At 40.8% G+C, this 22,900-nt stretch overlaps 1 protein-coding gene across 1 annotated transcript in view; it reads right to left on the bottom strand.

Moving 5' to 3' along the window:
• Positions 1-22,900, bottom strand: part of CUBN (cubilin) — a 267,353-nt gene that overhangs the window by 20,181 nt on the left and 224,272 nt on the right. Inside the window, exons 59-60 of the mRNA XM_059910072.1 lie at positions 22,396-22,613; positions 1,714-1,922 (exon numbers count right to left, since the gene is read on the bottom strand). Coding sequence (XP_059766055.1) covers positions 1,714-1,922; positions 22,396-22,613 — 427 coding nt within the window. The remainder of the gene's footprint in view (positions 1-1,713; positions 1,923-22,395; positions 22,614-22,900) is intronic.

The raw sequence follows: 22,900 nt of genomic DNA, 5'->3' as shown, positions 1-22,900 counted from the left end.
ACGCGTCTGTTTCTCCTCCTGCCTGCCTCACGCTGTACCTTTCCTGGAGTTGAGCGGGAGCCAGACTTTCTAGCACCATGCAGCCTCTCGCAAAGAGAGCATCTCTCTCCTGACATAAGAAATGCTCTTTTGCTGCCTCCTGTCTGTGCTGCTGTCTTCTTGCTGGAGCTCCTCCCATTCTCTGCCCCCGGGAAATTTCACTTGTCTGCTCTGCTGTCACCCAGACTGAACCAATACTTACAAACCCATGGCCTCCTCCTAAGAGTACTAACATTCTCAGGCCCCGACCAGGGATGGAACCCGTGCCCCCTGCAGTGGAAGGGTGGAATCCTCACCACTGGACCGCCCACCAGGGAAGTCCCAGTACTGACATTCTTTTGGTCTTCCCAGCTTGGCTCTTTTCACAGTGAAAATGTAAGACAGTCTATATGTAATGAAGTGCTCAAATGTGTATTTTTTCTATGACTTTTCCTTCTCTTTCTTTTAAAACCAATTTCTGTAAAATTTAAGATAACTTTTGAACTTAAAAGTTTCTCTCACACCAAGGTTGTCATCTGCACCGTCTCTGTACCCTTCTTACCTAACGGTAACTTCTTTCTGGGGTCTTAACTCCAGAGTCTCCCCTGACCATCCACCCAGAATGCTGATTTCAAAGTCATCTTTCTTACATACTGCTCTCAACTTACCACTCATCGGAAAACCTGCAATCACTCCTTATTTCCAACTGCCTAAAATCTAAATGCCATTAGCTTGACTTTCAAGATCCTTTGCAATCTGGATATTTCTCCACTTAGGCAGTCTTATTTCTTGTTCCGCTTTAACAATATTCTGCTCTGATAAAGCCAGCCTCTTCACTCTTTCAACTTCAATGGCTTTTTTGTACGTTTGCCTTGCTTAGGATGCCCTCTCTCCCAACTTGAATAAGTGTCCCCTCATTCTATGAAGTCTTTCTTGTTCACAGCAGATCATCATGAATTATCCTCCCTTCTAAACTTGCGCATGGCTTCAAGCCTATGCCCAATGCACTTGAATAGTGACTCTCCTGAACTACCTAGTGTTGATTTGCACGTGTCATCCCTTAATTCTGCAATCAAATTTAAGCTCCTTGTGAGCGGAAATACTGCTTTACTTGATGTTTTCCCCCAAGACTGTAGTAGTCTACACTGATTGATGTTACTTAGCACTTTTAATCTGAATGCATATAGCCTGATAGATACAATGATTTAATATTAAAGAGCCATTTAAAAATTGAAAATTTTCTTGATTTACTTCTAATGGGACTTCAGAACTAAGGTATATTTCACATCTAAAAGTAATATAAGTAAATATACAAACTTTGAAAATAAAGTAAGGAGTGATGATTTGCATATAGACACTGTCATTTATTTTAGACATTTTGCCAAAAAGCCTTTGAGTATCTCTTTCCACACAACCCATCTTCCCATAGATCATCTCTTGACAAGGCTTGGAGGAACAGTAAATCTTAAAGCTAATGTTAGAAGCTGCACAAAAATTTTGAGTCATTTGTATTAAAGATTATTTTGATGTGAAGATAGAGCATCTGCAATATGATACGTTATATCATTGAAGAAAAGGTCATTTTAAAAATTAGCAGCACTCACAATTTTCAGGACTTCCTGTGTGGTATAAACTGGAATACACCACGAAAAGGTCTGTATTAGAAGACTCTGTTAAGAAACATAACAGCCTTACCTTGACGTAATCATAAATGCATCTTTGCAAACTAGTTGCTGCCTCCAGAGCGAATGTGTTGAAGGTGAGTCTAATTAGCTTGTTTACAGGGGCAGTTATGAACCATATGCAGTTTAAATTCTTGTCGTATCTGCCATTCGAATCAGAATCAGGAGAGGCAAAGGTATGATCTGAACCTGTCAGATGACCACCACATCCTTGCTGAGGCCCTGTGTTAAAAAAAAAAAAAAAAGACACATCACTATGCAGAGCAAAGAGAATGGAACTGAAATTTTATGAGGAGGGTTTTTAAAAATCATATCGTTTCTTTTTTCTGTCACACTTCTTTTTTTTATAAACATTGCTTAATCTACCTCATCAGGAAGGTGGATTTTTATTTATTTATTTAGTTAGTTAGTTAGTTAGTTTTGGCTGTGTTGGGTCTTCGTTTCTGTGCGAGGGCTTTCTCCAGTTGTGGCGAGTGGGGGCCACTCTTCATCGCGGTGCGCGGGCCTCTCACTGTTGCGGCCTCTCTTGTTACGCAGCACAGGCTCCAGACGCGCAGGCTCAGTAGTTGTGGCTCACGGGCCCAGTTGCTCTGCGGCATGTGGGATCTTCCCAGACCAGGGCTCGAACCCGTGTCCCCTGCACTGGCAGGCAGATTCTCAACCACTGCGCCACCAGGGAAGCCCAACACACTTTGATGAACATTATCAGACTGCTCACGGGGCTCCACTGAGCTTATGCAACCATGGCTGCCCCTCACCTTAGTTTCTTCGCTATTATTTCCTCTTCAACCAGCAATCCATCAGTCCCTACCAGCTCACATCTAGTTGCCTAGAAAAGTGGGTAAACAGATGGGGTTCTATATGCATTTTTAGAACTCTTGATGTGATTTATTGGAGCTTTTTCTATCCTTGAAAAATCCAATTTTATACAAAATAAAGTATTTTGCATAACAAAACTGATGGAAACTGTGAACCCGTTTTACCTTTATGTTCTGCCTTTATGAACACTATCAGACTGAAAACTGAATTTAAGAAGACTTTACCCAACATCTCAAGAAAACTGGTTCTCAACAAATCTTTTATTTAAATAATCTGGTAGAAAAAGGCTGAGAGGCATATAACACCACAATCCATTTTATATTGAACTGTACTCTATATTTGAAATTTTTCTTTTCCAAAAATAAGGGGAAGCTGAAGAAGAGGAACTTTATTGGAGAAAAATATCTACTTTGAAATGAAAACTCTGAAATTCAGAATAAAAATACAAAAGAGAGATAAAGAACACTCTCAGTACTCAACTACGAAAAAAAATATGGCACAAACTCCTCAGAGCACGGGATTTAGTTTCTTCCACTCCACAGCCTAAGGTGATGCCTTGGAAAGGAAGAAAAACTTTACTGACAATTTCGGAAGAAACACATGAGGATGAATTAAGCTCAGAACAGCCCTGGTAGGAATAGAGATGAAATAGGTGTTCAAAAGGGTTTTCATAAAGCTTGCATTCTACACAAATGCGCATCATTACAAGTTCCGCAGTCAAATTCACTGACAGTCTCATTCCATTTATTTGATCTGTTAAAAGTGAAAGGGTTGCTTTCAACATTAGGGGGCGCTATGATTCAGGACTTCGCTCTTGGCAGGAAAGGCAAACAATGGCTGCCGACCTCGGAGGCAAAGGATATCAAATGCGCAGGAGCGTTTTCCAGGATAGGTGCCTTATTTAGGAGGTCAGGCTACCCTGTCATAGCTTCTAAGTCAAGTAAAACTACAGAGTATTTGCACAGTCCGATGTTTCCTGGAGTGGAAATGCCTCCAAAGGCCCAGTCCCCGATACATCCATAGATGGCATCTAGAACAAAATTATTATGAAACCAAAGCAATGCTAACCACTCTGCTCCTATGAAACAGGCCTGCAAAAGGAAGAAGGAAGTGGGGTTTGCACAGTTTTCACTCCAGTGTGGACTGATTGTTACCTAAGGCAACCACTTAAGCTTATTGACATGCCTAGCAGGGAAGAACAATTACTCAGGGTATTAATGAATTGAGAAAATTGTTTGTCTATCAAATATTGCCAAGGAAATATATTTAGTATTTTTTAAATTAATTTTTATTGGAGTATAGTTGATTTACAATGTTGTGTTAGTTTCTGCTGTACAGCAAAGTGAATCAGTTATACATATCCACATATCCACTCTTTTTTAGATTCTGTTCCAATATAGGTCCTTAGCAAGTATTGAGTAGAGTTCTCTGTGCTATACAGTAGGTTCTTACTAGTTATCTATTTTTATATTTAGTACTGAGATGGGAGAAGATGAATGGCAGTCCAAGAGCAGTGATAAGTCATAAATCAACAATAATGATACAATTTAGAAAATGATGGGTGCCACAAAAGAGGCAGTAAAAGTCTTGTGAGTTTTGCAAGAAGGGGAGATTATTACTTCAGGCTAAGAGGATCTAGAATGTTCAAGGCAGAGGTGACAGTTGATCTGCATCTTAAAGGATAAATAGGACAAGACCATGTAGACTTGCCTGGTATTGGCAAGTGCAAGTTGAAAGACCTCGTAACCAAAGGTTAAGTGGACAAGAATTTACATGTATAGAATTTGACCTTTAGACTTTATTCTCCAGATAATAGGGATCCACTAGAAAGGTTTTTGATCAGAGGAGTGGTAGGGTCAGAATGAATGCACTTTCTCGTCAAGTCTGACCTAGAGATGCATCTGGTGGTCACGTTTACACATAAGGGAGGGACTGGAGGAGATGACTCCAGGCCCAAGGACACCGCTGTGGTCCAGGCTGGCAGAGGCAAGGGGCAGTGCAGAGCTGGAGGTCTGCATGTAGGAAAACCAGACCGCTGGGCTTTATTCTACTAACGCATCAGCTGCAAAAACTAAATGCTATTTTTAAAAATTCAAGCTATATATTTTATCACCACTTGCTTATTAATTGTTGCTAATAAGTTAATAAGTGCAGAATGACAACTGTACTGGGCACCGAGAGTGCCATTATACACACTTATTAGACAAGACTACTGCTGCAGCTATTATTGCTACTATTGCTACTAATGCCCTAAGACACAGACACCCTCCCTTCCAGAAACCCAGAGCAAGGATCCGCAGATCGCTGGTGTGCACTGGCATAGACTGAGTGGGAGACTGCATGATTCCTAACTTTTCAGAATCTCTCTTTGCAGGGCCCTAGAATGGACAGAGTACAGTAAGTCCCCTACATACGAACCTTCAAGTTGCGAACTTTCAAAGATGCGAACATGCATTCCATCAACGTCAGGTGTGAGTGAAATTGCAGCTTGCCCTCCATCTCCTATTGCTGCGATCCTTCAGCTCTACCATCTCCCACCTCCCCTCCCTCCTCCAGTCAGTAACTCTTCTTGCCTGTTCACTCAGTGCCAGCCCCTGGACGCCAGCTGTTGTACTGTACTACTGTACTTTTCAAGGGACTGTACTGTAAGATTAAAGATGTTTCATTTTTTGTGTTTGTTTTTTATGTATTATTTGTGTGAAAAGTATTATAAACCTATTACAGCACAGTACTATATAGCTGATTGTGTTAGTTGGGTACCTAGGCTAACTTTGTTGGACTTACAAACAAATTGGACTTACGAATGCATTCTCGGAACAGAGCTCATTCCTATGTAGGGGACTTAACTGTATCTTTTCTGTCACTTGATGTTAGGTTTCACCATATGACTTGCTTGAGACAATGGAATATTAATGGTCATGGAGTAGGAAGAGGCCTTAAATGTGCTTATGGTTTTTTTTTTAATTAATTAATTTATTTACTTATTTATTTTTGGCTGTGTTGGGTCTTCGTTTCTGTGCGAGGGCTTTCTCTAGTTGTGGCAAGTGGGGGCCACTCTTCATCGCGGTGCGCGGGCCTCTCACTGTCGCGGCCTCTCTTGTTGCGGAGCACAGGCTCCAGTCGCGCAGGCTCAGTAGTTGTGGCTCACGGGCCCAGCTGCCCCGCGGCATGTGGGATCTTCCCAGACCAGGGCTTGAACCCATGTCCCCTGCATTGGCAGGCAGATTCTCAACCACTGCGCCACCAGGGAAGCCCTGTGCTTATGTTTTTTGGCTTAGAGTTTTGTCCTCCTGTGATCCACCAAGAGCTCACACCCTGGGTACCTGCGTGGAGAGCAGACCTGACCCCAGTCTGTACTGTAGGCCAAGCACAGTCAACCTGCATCCTGGAACAGGCAGGCAAACTGGCCTGCTGACCCATAAGTGATAAAAATAATATTCCAGGTATAAGCCACTGCATTTTGGATCGTTTGTTATACAGCATTATTGTGGCAATAGCTGACAAATACAAAAATAGCTTTTTTGAATTATCAAACTATAATAGAGCACATTGATGAACTCATAAAATATACATACAGAGTAAAAAAAAAAAAATGGAGAACTAAAATTATCATCAGATAATCCTGGCTAAAATAGTCAAATAACTAAAGTAAATATAGCATTATATGAGTGAATTATACAACTCATATTCTATATGAATAATATTAAATGAATAAACATAATATGAATAAATAGTCAAATAATTGAAGTAAACACAACATTGCATGAGTGAACATCTTTTGGGGTTCGTGTGGTACAGGAACTGGTTATAATTGCTCCTATTCTCCCACTTTAATATTTAAACATAGGGTAACTGCTCTGTGCTTCTGCCCCTCCTAAGGCAAAATGGAAATGTATACATATGTCTGGGGGGCTATAAAGATGAATATTAGCAAAAGAAGGGTTCTTCACCAAAAAGTGCTATTGCCACATTACTATTTCTATATTTCAACAACAGCAGGACATAAGGGAAGGAAAAGGGAGAACTCTGTGACTATGAAATCGTTTCTTATATGTGTTGACTATGTTGCTATTTTAAAATTCCTTTTTTGGAGCCAGCTTGTGACCTTCACGTTGACGTGCTTCTTAGCATCACAAATCCATCATCTCCCTGTTACTACACATTTCTCTACCGTCCAGCCAACTTCCGTCCATCAGCACCTTCCTCGTCAGTCAAGTTGTATCAGAAGCACTCTGTAAGCCAGTCCCTGTGCCAGAGAACCGATGTCACGCTAACCCTCTAACGAAAGAAGAAACACTTCCTACAAAAGAGCTGTGTCTACAGAGAAAGCAAATGCTTGGCTGAAGAAATATTGCAAATATAAACCCACAGGAAGCAGTGAGATCTGGGTCAGCGTCTCCTTAATTAAAAATCAGTAACTGAATCCTAAATCATCTCCCTCCAATTATGAATCTTCAGAGTGAGGCTCAAGCCAGAATAAATCTGATAGTAAGAAATAGCTCTATCATGTGAGAGAAAACATCTTGAAGGCTTCAGTGGGGTCAGATACATTTCTAAACAATTATCTTGAGAATGGACATTTCTGCAGCTGACATTACAGGGGGCTGACGTTTTATGGAGGTCTTCTGGATAGGATCTCTATCCATCTCTGGACAACCACTGCTTGGGCAGATGGTGGTTGGCCAGCTGTACTTTCAGATAACAATCGGCCTGACTCCAGGCATTCTCCTGTTCCCCAGTGAGCCAGCTAGGGCTTCAGGCTGTAGCTGAACGTAGTGGAAGGAAGCAGCACTGAAGCTCAGGAAACAGAACACAAATGCACTTAAGGCTGGTGCCTTAGGGAAATGGGAGTTCCATAATCCTTTCTTTGAGTAAATCTTGTTGAGATTTTCAAAGCTGCAGTAGACAACTGCCCTAAAGCAGTGAATTCATTTAAAAAGTTCAACTAAGCTTCAGGTGAACATGTCTTGTCTTTTTTGCTAAAAGTGCATTGGAGTTATTATTCTCTACTCCCTAACCTTGAACATGCACCAGCTTTTAAGTACCGTATTTATATCTGCAAGAAAAAAAAATTCTTAACGGTTTTTGTAACCTGAGTTATGTTTTTCTGTTTGTTTTGAGTAATTTCACTCAATTTGCCTCACTTTAGACATCCTAATTTGAGACCCAGCCTAAGTTAACTTAGAATGTATACTTAGTCTGGTAATATTTGGGAAGCATAAAACTGAAATACTAAAAGAAAGGTAATTTCAGCAGTTAATCAGTAGCTATAGTCACAAGTAAAAGAGCAATGCAATGTATAAAGAACTTAGGATCAGGAAAATTATATAATTAACTTTTCATTTATTTTGCATTATTTTGGTATTACTGAAAACACCCTGTGTATGCATTAATAGTTTTAGGGCGTTTCATGAAAATCATTCTCACCAACTTTGAAATTTTAAAAATGACTTATTAAGCAATATATAATGATATAATCATGTCAACTGATGCAAGAAAAGGATTTGACAAAATCCAACACACATCATGACATAAACTCTCAGCAAACTAGGAATAAAAGGGAATTTTCTCAACTTGATAAAGAGCATCTACAAAAACCATACAGCTCACATGATACTTAATGGTGAAAAACTAAATGCTTTCCTCCTAAGGTTAGGAACAGGGCACTGATCTCACCACTCTTATTCAACAAAGTATTGGAAACCCTTGCCATTGTAATAGACAAGAAAAATATACAGACTGGAGAGGAAGGAATAAAATTGCCACTATCTGCAGATGCAGAAAATCCCAAGGAATCTACATAAAAATTCCTAGATTAACAAATGAGTTCAGCAAGAACTCAGGATAGAAGAACAAGGCACAAAAATCAATCACATTTCTATAAACTAACAAGGCACATGCGGAAACCAAAGTTAAAAATACAATTGCTCTAAAGAAAATAAAATACTTAGGTATACACTTACTGAAATGTATACAGAACTTGTGTGCTGAAAATTACAAAGCGATGAAAGAAATTAAAGACCTAAATAGATGGTGAGACGTATGTATTCACGGACTGGAAGACTCATTCTAGTGAAGATGTCAGTTATTTCCCAGATGATGCACAGCTTTAATTGTAGTTCCTACAAAAGCCCCAGCAAGATTTTTCTGTTGACATCAAAAAGCTTATTTTAAAACTGTGGTACGTCAAGACAATAGAATATTATTCAGGGCTAGAAAATGAACTATCAAGCCACGAAAAGACATGGGAGCAACTCAGAGCATATTACTAAGTGAAAGAAGCCACTGTGAAAAGGCTACATACTGTACAATTCCAAGTAGATGACATCCTGGAAAAGGCAAAACTAATGAGACAGTAAAAGAATCAGTGGTCGCCAGGGGTTGGGGGGAGGGAGGGAGGGAGGCATGAACAGCCAGAGCACAGAGGATTTTTAGGGCAGTGAAAATACTCTGTACGATACCATAATGATGGATACATGTCATTACACATTTGTCCAAATCCATTGAATGTACAACACCAGGAGTGAACCGTGACACAAACTATGGCTGTTGGGTGGTTATGATGCTTCACTACACATCATCAGTTGTAACAAATGTCTCACTCTGGTGGGGATGTTGGTCAATGGTGGAGGCTGTGCACGTGAGGGGCGAGGGCATAAGGGGAATCTCTGTACCTTCCCCTCGATTTTGCTATAAATCTAAAACTGCTGTAAAAAATAAAGTCTTAATAAAAACCAACCAACCAGCCAAAACAAAATAAACAAACAACTTAGTTTAAAATTTACATAGAAAGTCACAGGCTCTTGAATAGTTAAAACAATCTTGACAAAGAAGAATAAACTGGAAAGGCTCAATCTACCTATTACTATACAGCTATAGTAATCCAGATAGTATGATATTCGTGGAGTGTTAGACAAACAGATCAATGGAAGAGAATAAAGAACCCAGAAATATGTCCACACAAATATGTCCAAGTGATTATTTACAAAGATGCAAAAGCAATTTAATGGAGGGAGGATAGTCTTTCAACAAATGGTGATAGAGAAATTGGACATCCAGGAGCAAAAATTAGGTCCAACCTAAACCTCAGACCTTGAACAAAAATTAGTTCAAAATGGATCATAAACATAAATGAAAAATGTAAAACCATAAAACTTTTAGAAGAAATCGAAGTAGAAAATCTTTGAGACCTCAGGATAGGTAGAGTTCTTAGCCTTGTTATCAAAACACTGTACATAAAAGGAGAAACGATATGCTGGACTTCATCAAAATTAAAAACTTCTGTTCTAAGAAAGGCCCTGTTAAGAGGACAAAAAGGCAAGACATGGACTGGGAGAAAATATTTGCAGACCATGTACCTGGAAAAGGACTACTACTGAGACTATATGAAGAACTCTCAAAACCCAATAGTGGAAAAACAAGTAATCCAATTAAAAAAATGGGAAAAAATTATGAACATATATTTCACCAAAGAGGATATACATATGACCAAAAAAACACATGAAAATTGTTCACCATTAGGGAAATGTAAATTAAAACCATAATGAGATATTAATACATTTCTATCAGAATGGCTAAAACACACACACACACACACACACACACACACACACACACGAGCGATAGCTCATTGTAGAATACCACACTCCACAATGGAATGACCAGGGTGAGGGTGTCCCAAGTGTGGATAGCACAGAAAGTACTCCACAAGGACTTTCTAACCAAGATGATAGAACACAGATGACAATGAAATAGCATCTTAAAGTGCTGAATGGAAATAATTGCCAAACTAGAATTCTGCATTCAGAGAAAAAATCCCACAAAATTTAAGACAGAATAAAGCCATTTTCAGAAAAACAAAAACCAAAAGACATTTTTACTGGAAGATTTGCAATAAATAAATTAAAAAAAAAAAACACTAAAGGGAGTTCTTCAAAAAGAAACTGATCTCAGATGGAAGCATAGAAACTCAGGAAGAAAGAACAAAAGCAATGGTAAATATACATAATTACTAACTGAAACAATAAAAACATTTTATATGCTTAAAACATATGTAGAATTTAAATAATTGATATTAACAGCACAGAAGACAGGAAGTGGATTAATGGAGTTAAAATGTTGCATTTATTATGATAGGGTAAAAGGACTAGTTTTAAATTAGATTCTAATGGGTCAAGGGTGAATGTTATAATCCCTAAGGTAGTAACTAAGAGTAACTTAATATATAAGTAATGATTTTTATTTATTTATTTTTGTTTTCTTTATTCAAGACCCATTTATTTTCTAGTTCTGCCCACATGGAGACACCCTCCTTGAAAAGGCGTTAAATCCTTCCGTTCACTTTAACACCTTGCGCTGAAAACACGTGTTCCAAGGTTTCAGCTACGAGATCCACATTCTTAAAGCACTGATTCTTAATCCTCATCTAGATTTCTCCCCTTGGATGGGGGGAGATGACCAAACACAGAGAAGAGCAGCTCACGACTGGGGGCTCTGCTCGCCCAGAAGACCTTGCAGCTCCCCTGACCAGCCGGCTGGAGCCAGGATTAGGGCCCTGAGACGAGGGGCGCCTGCTGGGCTGCTGCCACCGCAGACGGGCCACGCTGCCACTGGGCGCCTTCCTGCCCCACCGCCACCGGCCCCCAACGCCTGCCCTCGTCCCTAGGCTGGCTGTCCCCTCCAGTGTCCCCGGAGTCTGGGGACTCCAGACGGTCTCCGCTCACGCGTCTGTGTCCCGCCTGCTGCCTGCTGAGCCCCGCCAGGGGGACAGCGCACAGAACTGCTTCTCAGCACACCAACGTCCCACCCCAGAGTTACCTGAGAAGCCTGCAGGTCCTCTTCCATCAGAGGACACTCCCAAGGCCGCCGCTTCCCCGGGCTCCCCACCGCCCTTGCCGGCAGCCTGGCCGTGCGTGGCCCCCGTGCTGAGTCGGGCGCCCCCCCCCCCCCCCCGGCTCCACTCCACTCTCCCGGGGAACCGAGGACGGCGCCCTGGGCTCGTCGGCAGGATCTGTCCCGAAGCCAGTCCTAGAGCGACAAGAGCCACACCTGCGGGTCTGTTCCACCGACCGGCCGCCCAGGAGCGAGCTGGGCCCACGGGCCGCGGTCTGGATCGTGTCGGCTGCTCCCTCTTGCCTGGGTTCACAGGCCAACAGCCCGTGTCCTCCCTTCCCTGCTCGTCACCGCACCAGCGGCTCTCTCCTACCTGCTGCCGTCCCCGGCCCGGCAACCTCGTGCTCCGGGGCCAGCCGAGAACCGAGACGCCAGCAGGCCCCTAGTTGCCAGCAGGCCAGCCCCGCGTCGAACGACTGCCGCCTAGCCGTGTTCTCGAGGCCTCAGGGCCGCGGCCGCCCCTCCCCGGACCCGCGACGCTCCGCGGAGGCGCCGGAACCTGGCCGCGCGCAGCCCAGCACCGGCGACCTCTGCGCCCGCCTGGCCCGCCGCCCGGACAGTAATGATCTTTAAAAGAGAGTGATAATTGATTAATTCAGAAAAGGCAAAACCACAAAGATGGCTAAAGAAACATAAGAACATATGGAACAAACGGAAAACAATACGGTGGTCTATTTAAATCCAATAATGTTAGTAATTTTATTAGTAACATGGTCCAATCTCCAACTGAAAGACAAAGCAAAACAAAACCCAAATACATTCTTTGGGGTAGAGAAATGTTGAAAGTGGAGAGATTGAAAAATATACCATGAACTGAAAGAAAGCTAGGGAAGCTGTATGCTAAATCGGAAAAAGTGGACATTCAAGCAAAAAAAAAAAAAGACCTTGCAGAATAACATGAGTCAATTCACCAAATTCACCAGGAAGATATAATAATTTTAAATGTACATGTGCTACACATTACATTGTCTCTAAGTAAAATAAGACCAAAATTTCCAGCCCTGATCTCTCTACTGAGCTTCTAAGTCTTGTATCTGACTACCTACTGAACATTAGCTGGGTGACTTAAAGGCACCAAATATTCCGCACCAAAACCAAACATTATTATTTTCTCCTATGAAACCTGGTCCTCTCCTGTAAATTTACATTTAGATAGTGGGATCACAGGATACTGTCCAGAAACCTGAGGGTCACCATGTTTTCCTTTTCCCTCAATTCATTGTTCAAAGACTACTGTGTCCTCTTGATTCTGCATCTTAAGTGTTTCTCCTTTCAATTTCCTTCTTTATTTTCACACTGTCACTGCTCTCATCCCCTGCCTAAATGATGGCAATACTTTCCCAATTTTTCTCTGTCTAAAATGCTGCCCCTACTTCAAAACATCATCCTCACAGGTGCTAGCATGTGCTTCCTGCACCACATCTGAGTAGATCATAGTACTCTGCAGCCTCCAAATGATTAAGGGTTCCATCCGCAACCGATGCAGAGCCCACCTCGTCCACCCCCTCCTGTCTCTCCTGTTTCAGCCCCTACTGCTCTCTACCTGACAACCCAAAGCGGTAGTAACAATGTGCAGGCCGGTCTGTGGCCTCTGAAATGGGATATGCCTCTGCAACTTTGCACGTGCTTTTTCTTCTCCATAAAATGCCTGCTTTCCCAACGAAGGCCTTCTCGGCCTTCCGAGTGAGTATTATTTATAGCTAAAATTTAGTGCGTGCTAAAAGAGTGTCAGGCAGTGTTCTAGTTTAATCTTCCCCACAACCCTATGAGGTAGTTACTATTAGTGGGCCTCTTTTACAGATGAGAAAATCAAGAGGGTAAGTAATTGTCCAAGGTCAAACTTGTTGGGATGTGTCAGGACTGAGTTTGAATCTAGAAAGTCTATCCCCAGAGCTTGCGCTACATTTACAAACCACTAGCTACAATTCACGGTTCACATTCCCTGCAGTGCTTTCTCGAACTTTTTTTTCCTGTGTCCTTTTTATTTTACTCAACGCCGAAGTACTTCAGATCGCTTCTGCCTCTGCTGTCCTCTGCACATACTTCTGACAAAAGCATTTATCAGAATTTACAATTATTTGCTGACTATTGAGTAAGCTTCTCAAAAATAGGGATCTTGTTGAATTCGTCTTCGTATCCCCAGAGAAAAGATCACTGCCTGCATAGTTAAGTGGCTGGTGAATACTGCTGAATAAACAATTAAGGAAAGCATAGAAAATATATAGACAGTTCTTACTGGATGGATCTCTGCTTTCTAGTCTAAGTTTATAAGGGAATTCTTGGGATTAAATATATTTCTTGATTTATAAAGTTGTTACTATGTGATAAACATATTATGTACGTGTGCATGTGTATGTATGTCTACATACATATGTCTGTATACGTGTATAAATATATATTTTTATATATATATATATATATATATATAGGCATAGGACCAAGTTTTTGGTCCTATGTATTAACCTGTTTCAAAGCTAAGTTAGTTGACTTTTGTGGCATATTTGATTGTGAAGAAACAATCAGCAGAACAACAACAAAAATATCAGCAAAAGATTTAAAACACTGTCAAAGGGGTAGTTGTTTTTTTTTTTTTTTTGGTAGGAAAATGCTTGTTTAGCGAAAAATTTGCAATTATAAATGATGTTAGGTCTGTTACTTAAGAAAATCTAATCTCTGAGTGTTGGATTTCAGAAGGCAGAGCAAATTTAAAAATTTGTAAAATTCCAGACACTCTAATGTGTAGCACACTATATAGAAGAATGACTTTCTCTCACCATTGACAATTACAAAGTCAAAAGTTAGCAAAAATTAGAAAATGTTCTACTTAGACAGCAGGATTAATAGCAATGTGCTATTCAATGGTCATAAAATAGGTTGCATTAGAAAAATTATGAAATTCATCAAAGCAGAGTATCCAATAGTTTTTAATAATGTAAACAAGGGCATGAAATTGTTTTGTTGTTCTCGTTAATATATTAGGTTGTACATTGCGCTATTGATATTTAAATTTTATGACTCTGGTGGCAGTGTGATTTAGTGGAGACGGATTATTTTCCCAGTTCTGCTCAAGACTTGCTAAGAGACCCTGGCAAGTCACTTAATTTCTGTGTGACTCAGTTCCCCAATTTGTAAACTAAAATATATGAGAATGCCAATCAGGATTACAAAAATAAATGCCCAAATTCCTTAATTTTGATAGAATTTTAAGAAATTTTACTAAATTGGAGGCCATCATTTGGGGTTAGAGATTTTTGTTATACAGAAATTTATTACCCTTATGTTCCAATGGAATTATACTCCATGGAATTGTGCTAATTCTTTACCATTATGCCATGCAAAGCTGTGAAGATAGATGTGACATTTGTCTGTCTACATCAGAAAGAAAATGGGCTTTTACTGTATGTGTATATGTATGCATATATATATATAAATTATTTGTAAATATAAATGTTACTTAAAATATAAATACTAAAAATATATATTTTATGTATATTATATTTATAATATATAAAATATATTTGTATCATAAATATAAGTATACTATAAATATATAATTATGCTATGATATATTATTTATAAATAGTATATTTTACTAAAAAATATCTTTTTCCTTTCCTTACGGGAAGGAGGAAATAGTGACTGCTGCAGTTATGTGCAATATTTATATAGTAATAGTAAATTAAATACACTATTTAGGGCTAGGTACAAACTGGAAAGCAGGCAGTGTCAAAGGAGAAGATGAGAATGGAGAAAAGTAGCTCTATCTCCCCAAAGAGTTACAAAAGAAATGACTTGCCTTTGAGAAAACTCACCCCCAGAATCCGTCATCGTTCTGAGTGTGTTCACTGATCTCTACAAAAGTGATGTGGGCATTTTAGGAAAAGGATGAATTTGGGAGATAGCCCTACCTGATTCCAAGCTTGGCTTTACCTCTTATAAACCCTTTGACTGCAAGCAAATTACCTAATCTCCTAACTTCTTTGTTCCTCCATTGTAAAATGGGATAATCCCCATCTCAGGGGTAGTTGTGAGGGTTAGATGAGAAAATCCATGCAAAGCCCCTCCCGTAGAACTCAGTGACAGGAGGTCATTATCTGTATGCCTTGAGCATCCTTGACATCTTCTCCTGGCGGTGAACTGAAATTAAAGCTACCACACAAAGGTAGCAGATTTTTCACATCTCAGAACAGAGAGAAGAATATAGTCCCTGGTAATGTTTGATCTCTAAACATACTGTTCACAAGTAAAGAATTTTTTTTCAGTGTTTAATGCTGACCAGGCATAAACATGACAGTCTGCTTTTATGCTGCTGGAAACACTACATTGAAGCCAGGCCCAATGAATAAGGATAATGATTTTTACAGGGAATCTATGCTTATAAATAATTTAATCCTAAACATCCAGTTGTTGGATGAGTTGCATTTTTAGGAGGGCTGGTGTTGTTTAGGTTATGCAGAATAATTGCTTCCCAGCTTCTTGTTTATTTCAATGTTTTTCAAAGTGATATCTTATAATTTACCACTAATTCAATTTTATCACTTAGCTTGGTCTTCACAGTACCATCTGGTTTCATTTTCCCAATGACAATCCTATCCTTCAAGACCAGGGGCAGCAATCTGGTCATTTAAGGAGGGGGTGAGTGGGTTAGAGCACAGACTGATATTGGAATATATTTTAATAAAAACCTTTTCTTTTTTTTTTTTTTTTGGCTTATCTGGAATTTTACTCCTGCCTACTTGCTTTTGTAAGGTTTTGGTGAACTAAGCATTTGTTAGTTTCTTTACCACATTCCCACATTCTCAGCTCAGCAAAAAACCCTTGTCCATAAAACCCACAAAGGAGAACCTGCAGATAACCTTGTCTTTGGCATCATCTCCCAAGGGATGCCTAATCAGCAGTGAAAGTTACAAGACTTAAAAAGAGCGGAAATAAGCTTAGTCTAGTTTTCTGCAAATGGGTTTACAATTTCAGCTCATCTCATTGTCAGACTTCATCAGAGGGAGCAAATGACATTAAGAGAACAGACAAAACACTGCTTTCGAGTAATATCCCCATTTTTGCTAAACTGAGGGTTATTTGAGCAGTGACTTAGGAAATTATTCACTTTGTAATTCAACTATCTTCCTGCAATTGTACTTTTAAAAGTAATGTCGTCTGGCAGCTAACATCAGGCTGCTAGGAAGCACAATAGAGACATAGACACATCGATATTTAGTGTCATTGAGTGTTTTTAAGTTTATTTTTTTAATGTTTAGCTACAGAACTTTAGAATGCCCCTTTGGTGTCCAAACTTAACACCAAAACTGTGAAATTTAAAAATAACTAGAAGCAGAAGTCTGAATTTGATATGTTGTTACATTTTCCTCCGTTTGCTGTGGTTATATTTTCCATCTTTGGGGCCCCAAACTGGCACCAGCTTTCTCTGTGTACTTTTCCTTCTTCTCCATCCCCTCTTACAAGTAAACTCCTGTTCAACCACCTCAACTTCTTCCCACCACTGCCAACTGTCTTCCTGTAGCATGTCTGAGAGACAGTTTCCAGATGTTAAGGCGGCACGTAAAAATCCAGAGACCAGACACACAACCTGAATGTTGAGTCTGACCCTGTATTCCTAATTCTCTAAGGATAAAAGTCATCCAATTTACCACCCCGAGTAACAGCTTAACTATATGAACCATGACTGCATATTGAGAATGAGGTGAATCTAGATACAATGTATAACATATACATATTATACATAACATAATGTGATTATAAAGTAAGCATAATTTATCCATTTATTCTTTAATTCATTCACACAGCCAGTATCGATGGACTGATGGAGTAACAGTTACGTGCCAGGTGTCTGCCAGGCCTGGGAATTTTATTGGAATTTAGCTTTTGATTTGGGCTTTAAGTTATAAAATGTACTTTAGGGTCTGCTGGTTAGATTTCAGTGCACCCTGGAGTGGTCCTGTTGATAATAATGGTCCCTCTCTCCCGCTCCTCCACCTTAGAGAGAGGGTGGGGGGGTCATGGAGCCCTATAGAAATCCAGGTCTTCAATATTACTTTCTGATCCGTATCAGTCTTTCTCTTTGGCGTCTAAAGTACTTTACAGAAATTACCTACTGCATCCCCATAACATTCTTAAAAGACAGAATGAAGTAATATTTCAAATTGAACGTTTTTAGTGGATAAAAGCTGAGCTCAGCAAAGTTATAGGACTTTTCTAAGGCATCTCACCAGGAAATGATGTAATAAAGCCATTGGTCTCGTCACCTGCTCCCTGGTCTACAGCTCTGCCCGTTTGGGCATGTCCCCACCTTTGTCCTTGTTAAACATGTGCTTTGGTATTTTTGCCTTTGTCTCATAGCAAGAGTCTCATAGCAAGTGTCTGTGAGTCTGACCTTAATGCCACCTGCCTCATTCTCTATGTGGCAAATACCCCGGGCAGAGGGATACAGAGAGTAGCCCTCATCCTCAGCCCAGGAGCTGTGGGCAACAGGGGGCTGGAGCTTCAGTCATGTGTTCAGGATTTACAGCCTCTGGAGCCGTGAACCTCTGGTCACTGACGTCCTCTTGTCCCTCAGATCGCCATCTTCCCCAGGGTGACGGCCTTGTCCTTCTGGGACATGTCACCCTGAAGGAGACATGCTTTACTTTCTCCTTGACAGCCCACTGATCCAAATGCCCACAGACCTCAAAACTAACTGGGCCAAGTTCAGTTTTTGACCCTGACATTTTGCTAAAGGCTTATATGATACATTACTTAAGAAAACAAGTTTAGTTACTATAGTCCAACACAGTCAATAAACATAGTTTAAATCCCTGATCTAATCCTGTATCTACAAGTTTCGCATCTAATGGGATGAGCACATCGAAAACAGACTGACTGGGCCTGGAACATAACTGCATGAATAAATGTTCTTTCCTCTCTCACCCATCCTCCAAGGTGCACGGCTTCAAGTAAGAAATAACCGCTTTATTATTTCCTCGAGCAGCGCCCAGGAGAGGAAGTGCCCCTGGCTGGGGGTGGTGGGGGGGTTAACTCAGGTTCTGTGTCTCTGTGGGAAGCTGTCATGAGAAACAGAACTGGGAAAGGGGGCTTCCCTGGTGGCGCAGTGGTTGAGAATCCTCCTGCCGATGCAGGGGACGCGGGATCAAACCCTAGTCTGGGAAGATCCCACGTGCCGTGGAGCAACTAAGCCCGTAAGCCACAACTACTGAGCCCGTGAGCCACAACTACTGAGCCTGTGAGCCACAACTACTGAGCCCGTGAGCCACAACTACTGAGCCAGCGTGCCACAACTACTGAGCCCGCGAACCACAACTACTGAGCCCGTGAGCCACAACTACTGAGCCCACGTGCCACAACTACTGAGCCCGCACGCCTCAAGCCCGTGCTCCACAACAAGAGAAGCCACCACAGTGAGAAGCCCATGCACTGCAACAAAGACCCAATGCAGCCAAAAGAATAAAATAAAATAAATAAATTTTTAAAAATAATAATAAAACAAAAAAACAGACTGACTGAGAGGCACTCTGGCGTGAGACCAGTGCAGTAAGAAGAAATGGGGGCTTTGACGGCTTAAAAACACATTTGCAGGTCTGAAATGCTCCGTGAGTGACACAGGTGAGCACAGCCAGAGCTGAAGCAGACTCTGGTGGTAAAGGAGGGGCAGGAACTCAGCAAGCAGAAGTGGGTAGAATAAAGGGTACTCATCAGTGTTAGTTCTGCACCGTGGAGCTTGCCCACTTTGGCCAAATCCATAGGACTGAAGGCTTTTTAAACTTCACAGGATCATGGACACCACTGACAATCGGGTGAAAGTTGCATACTCTCCAGAAAAATGCTTAGATCTGCAGATAATTTCAGAGTTTCACAGATCCCAGGATGAGTACTTCGCTGGTTATCCGTTATCGGGGATCAATTAGTCATGTAGGGGAGGAGTGATGGGGAAAGCGGGAAGGCAGGTGTACTTCACAAGTAGGTATCAGCTCCCAGGAAGTGCTGGCTTTGCTTTCTCCTTACCTTCCATCCCGTGCAGGTGGCCCTTCATAGAAGAAGTCCCATAAAAGAGGAGACCTGATTTCACATAATTCATTAGCGACAAACTAGGGGGATATTTCCCCCAAATTTGTTCTGACCCATTAGCAATACAAATATAACAAATGCCCAAGGAGAAGTTATCTAATAATCATATTATTGTATGAGCCAGCTCCTTACTGACTTCTGAAAAATTAAAGCAGATGTACATCAAGTATTGTCAAGTGTGGAATCAAAATAGCAAATTTGTAAAGCTCTAGTGTTTAGGTCAAGGTAAGCTAAACAGATGTCACAGACTAAAATGGTCTCCTCTTCACATCAATTATTTATTCAGGGAAGATACTGTCCTACAGGCGAAAGTGGCAGTTTTGGAAACTAAAATTCACTGTTCCATCCTTAAAGTTGTTTTTCCTCTCTTTACAGGACACCCAGGGCAGTTTGAAATGGACGAGACTGAGGGGAAAAGTGTATCTTATTAGCCAAGTTTAAGTGCTTTATATAGATCTGTAAGAAAAAGATTCTATAAACCCTAGAATTCAACGTATTCTTTATTGTTTCTTCCCCTTTTCCTCACCATAAACAACAAAAAACAAACCAAATTGAAAAGCTCTGCAGAACGATCAGTGAATTTATATGGGTGGTCTTGAAAGGTTTGTAAGACCAAGACACTACAAAATTATAACAATCGGTTGTTCAGGAAAAAAAATACCAGTAAAGATCACTTAAAATTACTTCTTAAATATTCCCAAGTGGCCAATAGCATTTATACGTGAAGAAGAGGTGAGAGGCACGCAGGGGTAGCACACTGGAAGGCAAGGAATGAGACCCTATTTCTGCTGTCTGCATGTAAACCTCTTCTCTCTCTAACTGTGACCAGAGGAAAATAGTTATTCACTGAAAGTGTCCAATGCTTATGGATGAGCAGGGCCTTTGACGGTGTAAGATTTTTCCTTCTGTGCTACTTCAGTTCAGTAAAATCACCTTAAGTCCGAAAATGTCTTTTTGTAGCTCAGAAAAATGTAATAATTAATGAGGCTAGGGAACACTGACTAACTTGGAAGCTTTCACGCAGGTGACAGCCATGTGGAGTACTTTAGGATGATTTCAATGATCATGTGAGAATACATCAGGAAAAAGAAAAACAACTTGAAAGCAGGTAGCAAGAGCTATGCAATTATGTGTCATTTGATTCTAAAGTCTGTGCTAAAGGCACGAATAAACAAGTTCTCTTGTGCAAAAAGTCTCCAAAGGAAAATTAATTTTTCTTTCAAAATAGCCCTCTGTGTTTTACATGACACTTCACTTGGGCAATTCCATTAAGGCAATGCTCTCTGTCTGCCCATGAGACTTGCTTTCAAGTCACTGTTGATACAGCTAAGTAGGGTAGGTGGCAAAGTGATTTTCTGATACAATTTGCCCCATGTCTGCGTTTTATTGGGAAGCCTTCAAAACACAAATGTCTAATTGTTCCCCTCAAAAAATGCATGAGAAAAATCACACACCAAATGTCAAGAACGTGAAGGTGAGCTCTGCTTTCCATCAGAGGGATGAAGGTTAGCCAGAGCATGGGGTAAAGAGGAAGAAAGAGTTTGAACAGTGAGTCGAGATTCTTATTGTAGAAACCCTCCCAGGTTTCTCTGAGTCTCCACAGTAAGCGATTCGTTTTGTGAGCAGTTTGTTTTCAGAACATTATTCACTTCTACATTCAAATGGAAGAATCGAAACACTTCCCAGAATCAAATATAAATTATCTTAGACTGTGCCACTGATGCTACGAGTTCAGGTAAACAGAGAACAGACCGGCTAACTCATACAGCAGGGCTCCCCAACCCCCAGGCCGTGGACCGGTACCGGTCCGTGGCCTGTTAGGAACCGGACCACACGGCAGGAGGTGAGCGGCGGGTGAGCGAGCGAAGCTTCATCTGTCGCTCCCCATCGCTCGCATTACCGCCTGACCCATCCCCCCGCCCCCGTCCGTGGAAAAATCGTCTTCCACGAAACCAGTCCCCGGTGACAAAAAGGTTGGGGACCGCTGTTTTAAAGGATTCAAAGTTCCAAGTTAATTCTATATAGATAATTATTTCTCAGAAGCAGTGGGAATAAACAGGGGTGCTATTTTTGATTGATCCTCTCACCCAGCTTTTCCTTTTACCTCTAGATGACTCCCAGATCACCTCCTCTGCCCAAGTTGCTTCTCAAGCTTCCGTTTCCTCCTCTATTTCTCCATTTAGATATCTCATAGGCCCTCCAACCCAAAACGATCCAAACCAAATACAATATTTCTTCCCTAAATCTTAGCCTCCTAAGGCACCGGTATCCAACAAGTCACCCATAGAAGTCATCCTCAACTCCTGTCCTCATGTAATAAGCATCAAGTTCCCAACACTGTACTTCCAAGGTATTCTACCTTCTGAATATCTCTGAGATTTCCACCCTTCTTCTATTTTTATTCCCACTGTGTTAGTTTGAGCCTTCAACCTTTCTCATCTGGAATTCTGTGATAAGCTTCTTCCTTCCACCATCCTCCACCCTGCTACCACTATGACCTTTCCAGAAGTCCAGTCGGGCTGTGCACTCTTTACTTAAAAGTCTCCCAGGCTCTTCACCATTTTAAGGATAAAGTCAACAGAGGCTACAGGGCCTTCTTTCTTGATCTGGACTTTGCTACCTATAGGCTTAACTTCCACCATTTCCATGGGTGACAAAATGAGACTCAGGTCTCATTTGAGATGGTGGTGTAGACAGACTTTGTCTTTAAATACTAGAGAGACACATTTGTTGAGTGATTTTTTTGTTTTTACTCAAAATACACCATATGTAATTTTTAAAACCAAAATTTTATGTGACATATTCCTCTCAACTTAAATGAAGAGCAACTTTAGACAGGTGAAAAAAATTAAACAAAGCGGAAAACTAACAGTCATGAAAAATAGATTTACACATGCAAAATTCTTACCCAGTGTCTGCCAGAAAGATATCCTCCAACCTCTTGCTGTTTGAAACGAATCTGTCTTGAACTCCAGGAACATACTACTACTGCTGCTCTTAACACCTGGTGGAAGCGTGGAACCACAGAACTTGCCAAGAAGGGGATCACTGGTGTTAGAACCATCGTAAACTGCCAGGTAGTCTTGGGAGCACAAGGTGGAGGAAACCACATCAAAATCATTGAACCTGTGAAATGAACCTTGTTAATAATAATGTTCTCCATTTGGATTTCCATTAAATTATAGATTTAGTTCTTATTCAAAGAAAAAAAGACAAGACAAAGGCCAACAGCATCCAAGTTTCACTTGAGAGGAAATGTAGAAACAGTATACTATTTTACTGATCAGTTCAAAAGTTTAGAGGAAAGTTTTTGAAAGACTAGAATATGTCAAGGAGTGTCATAAGCTCTGGGGATATAAAGATGAGTAAGATATAGTCCTGGATTTCCAGGGGTTTACAGTCAAGGACATATT

Source organism: Balaenoptera ricei, chromosome 2 (genome assembly GCF_028023285.1).
Source record: "Balaenoptera ricei isolate mBalRic1 chromosome 2, mBalRic1.hap2, whole genome shotgun sequence".
In the NCBI taxonomy this organism is placed as follows: Eukaryota; Metazoa; Chordata; class Mammalia; order Artiodactyla; family Balaenopteridae; genus Balaenoptera; species Balaenoptera ricei.
The sequence above is the reverse complement of the archived record's forward strand: the minus strand, read 5'-3'. Positions and strand labels throughout refer to the sequence as shown.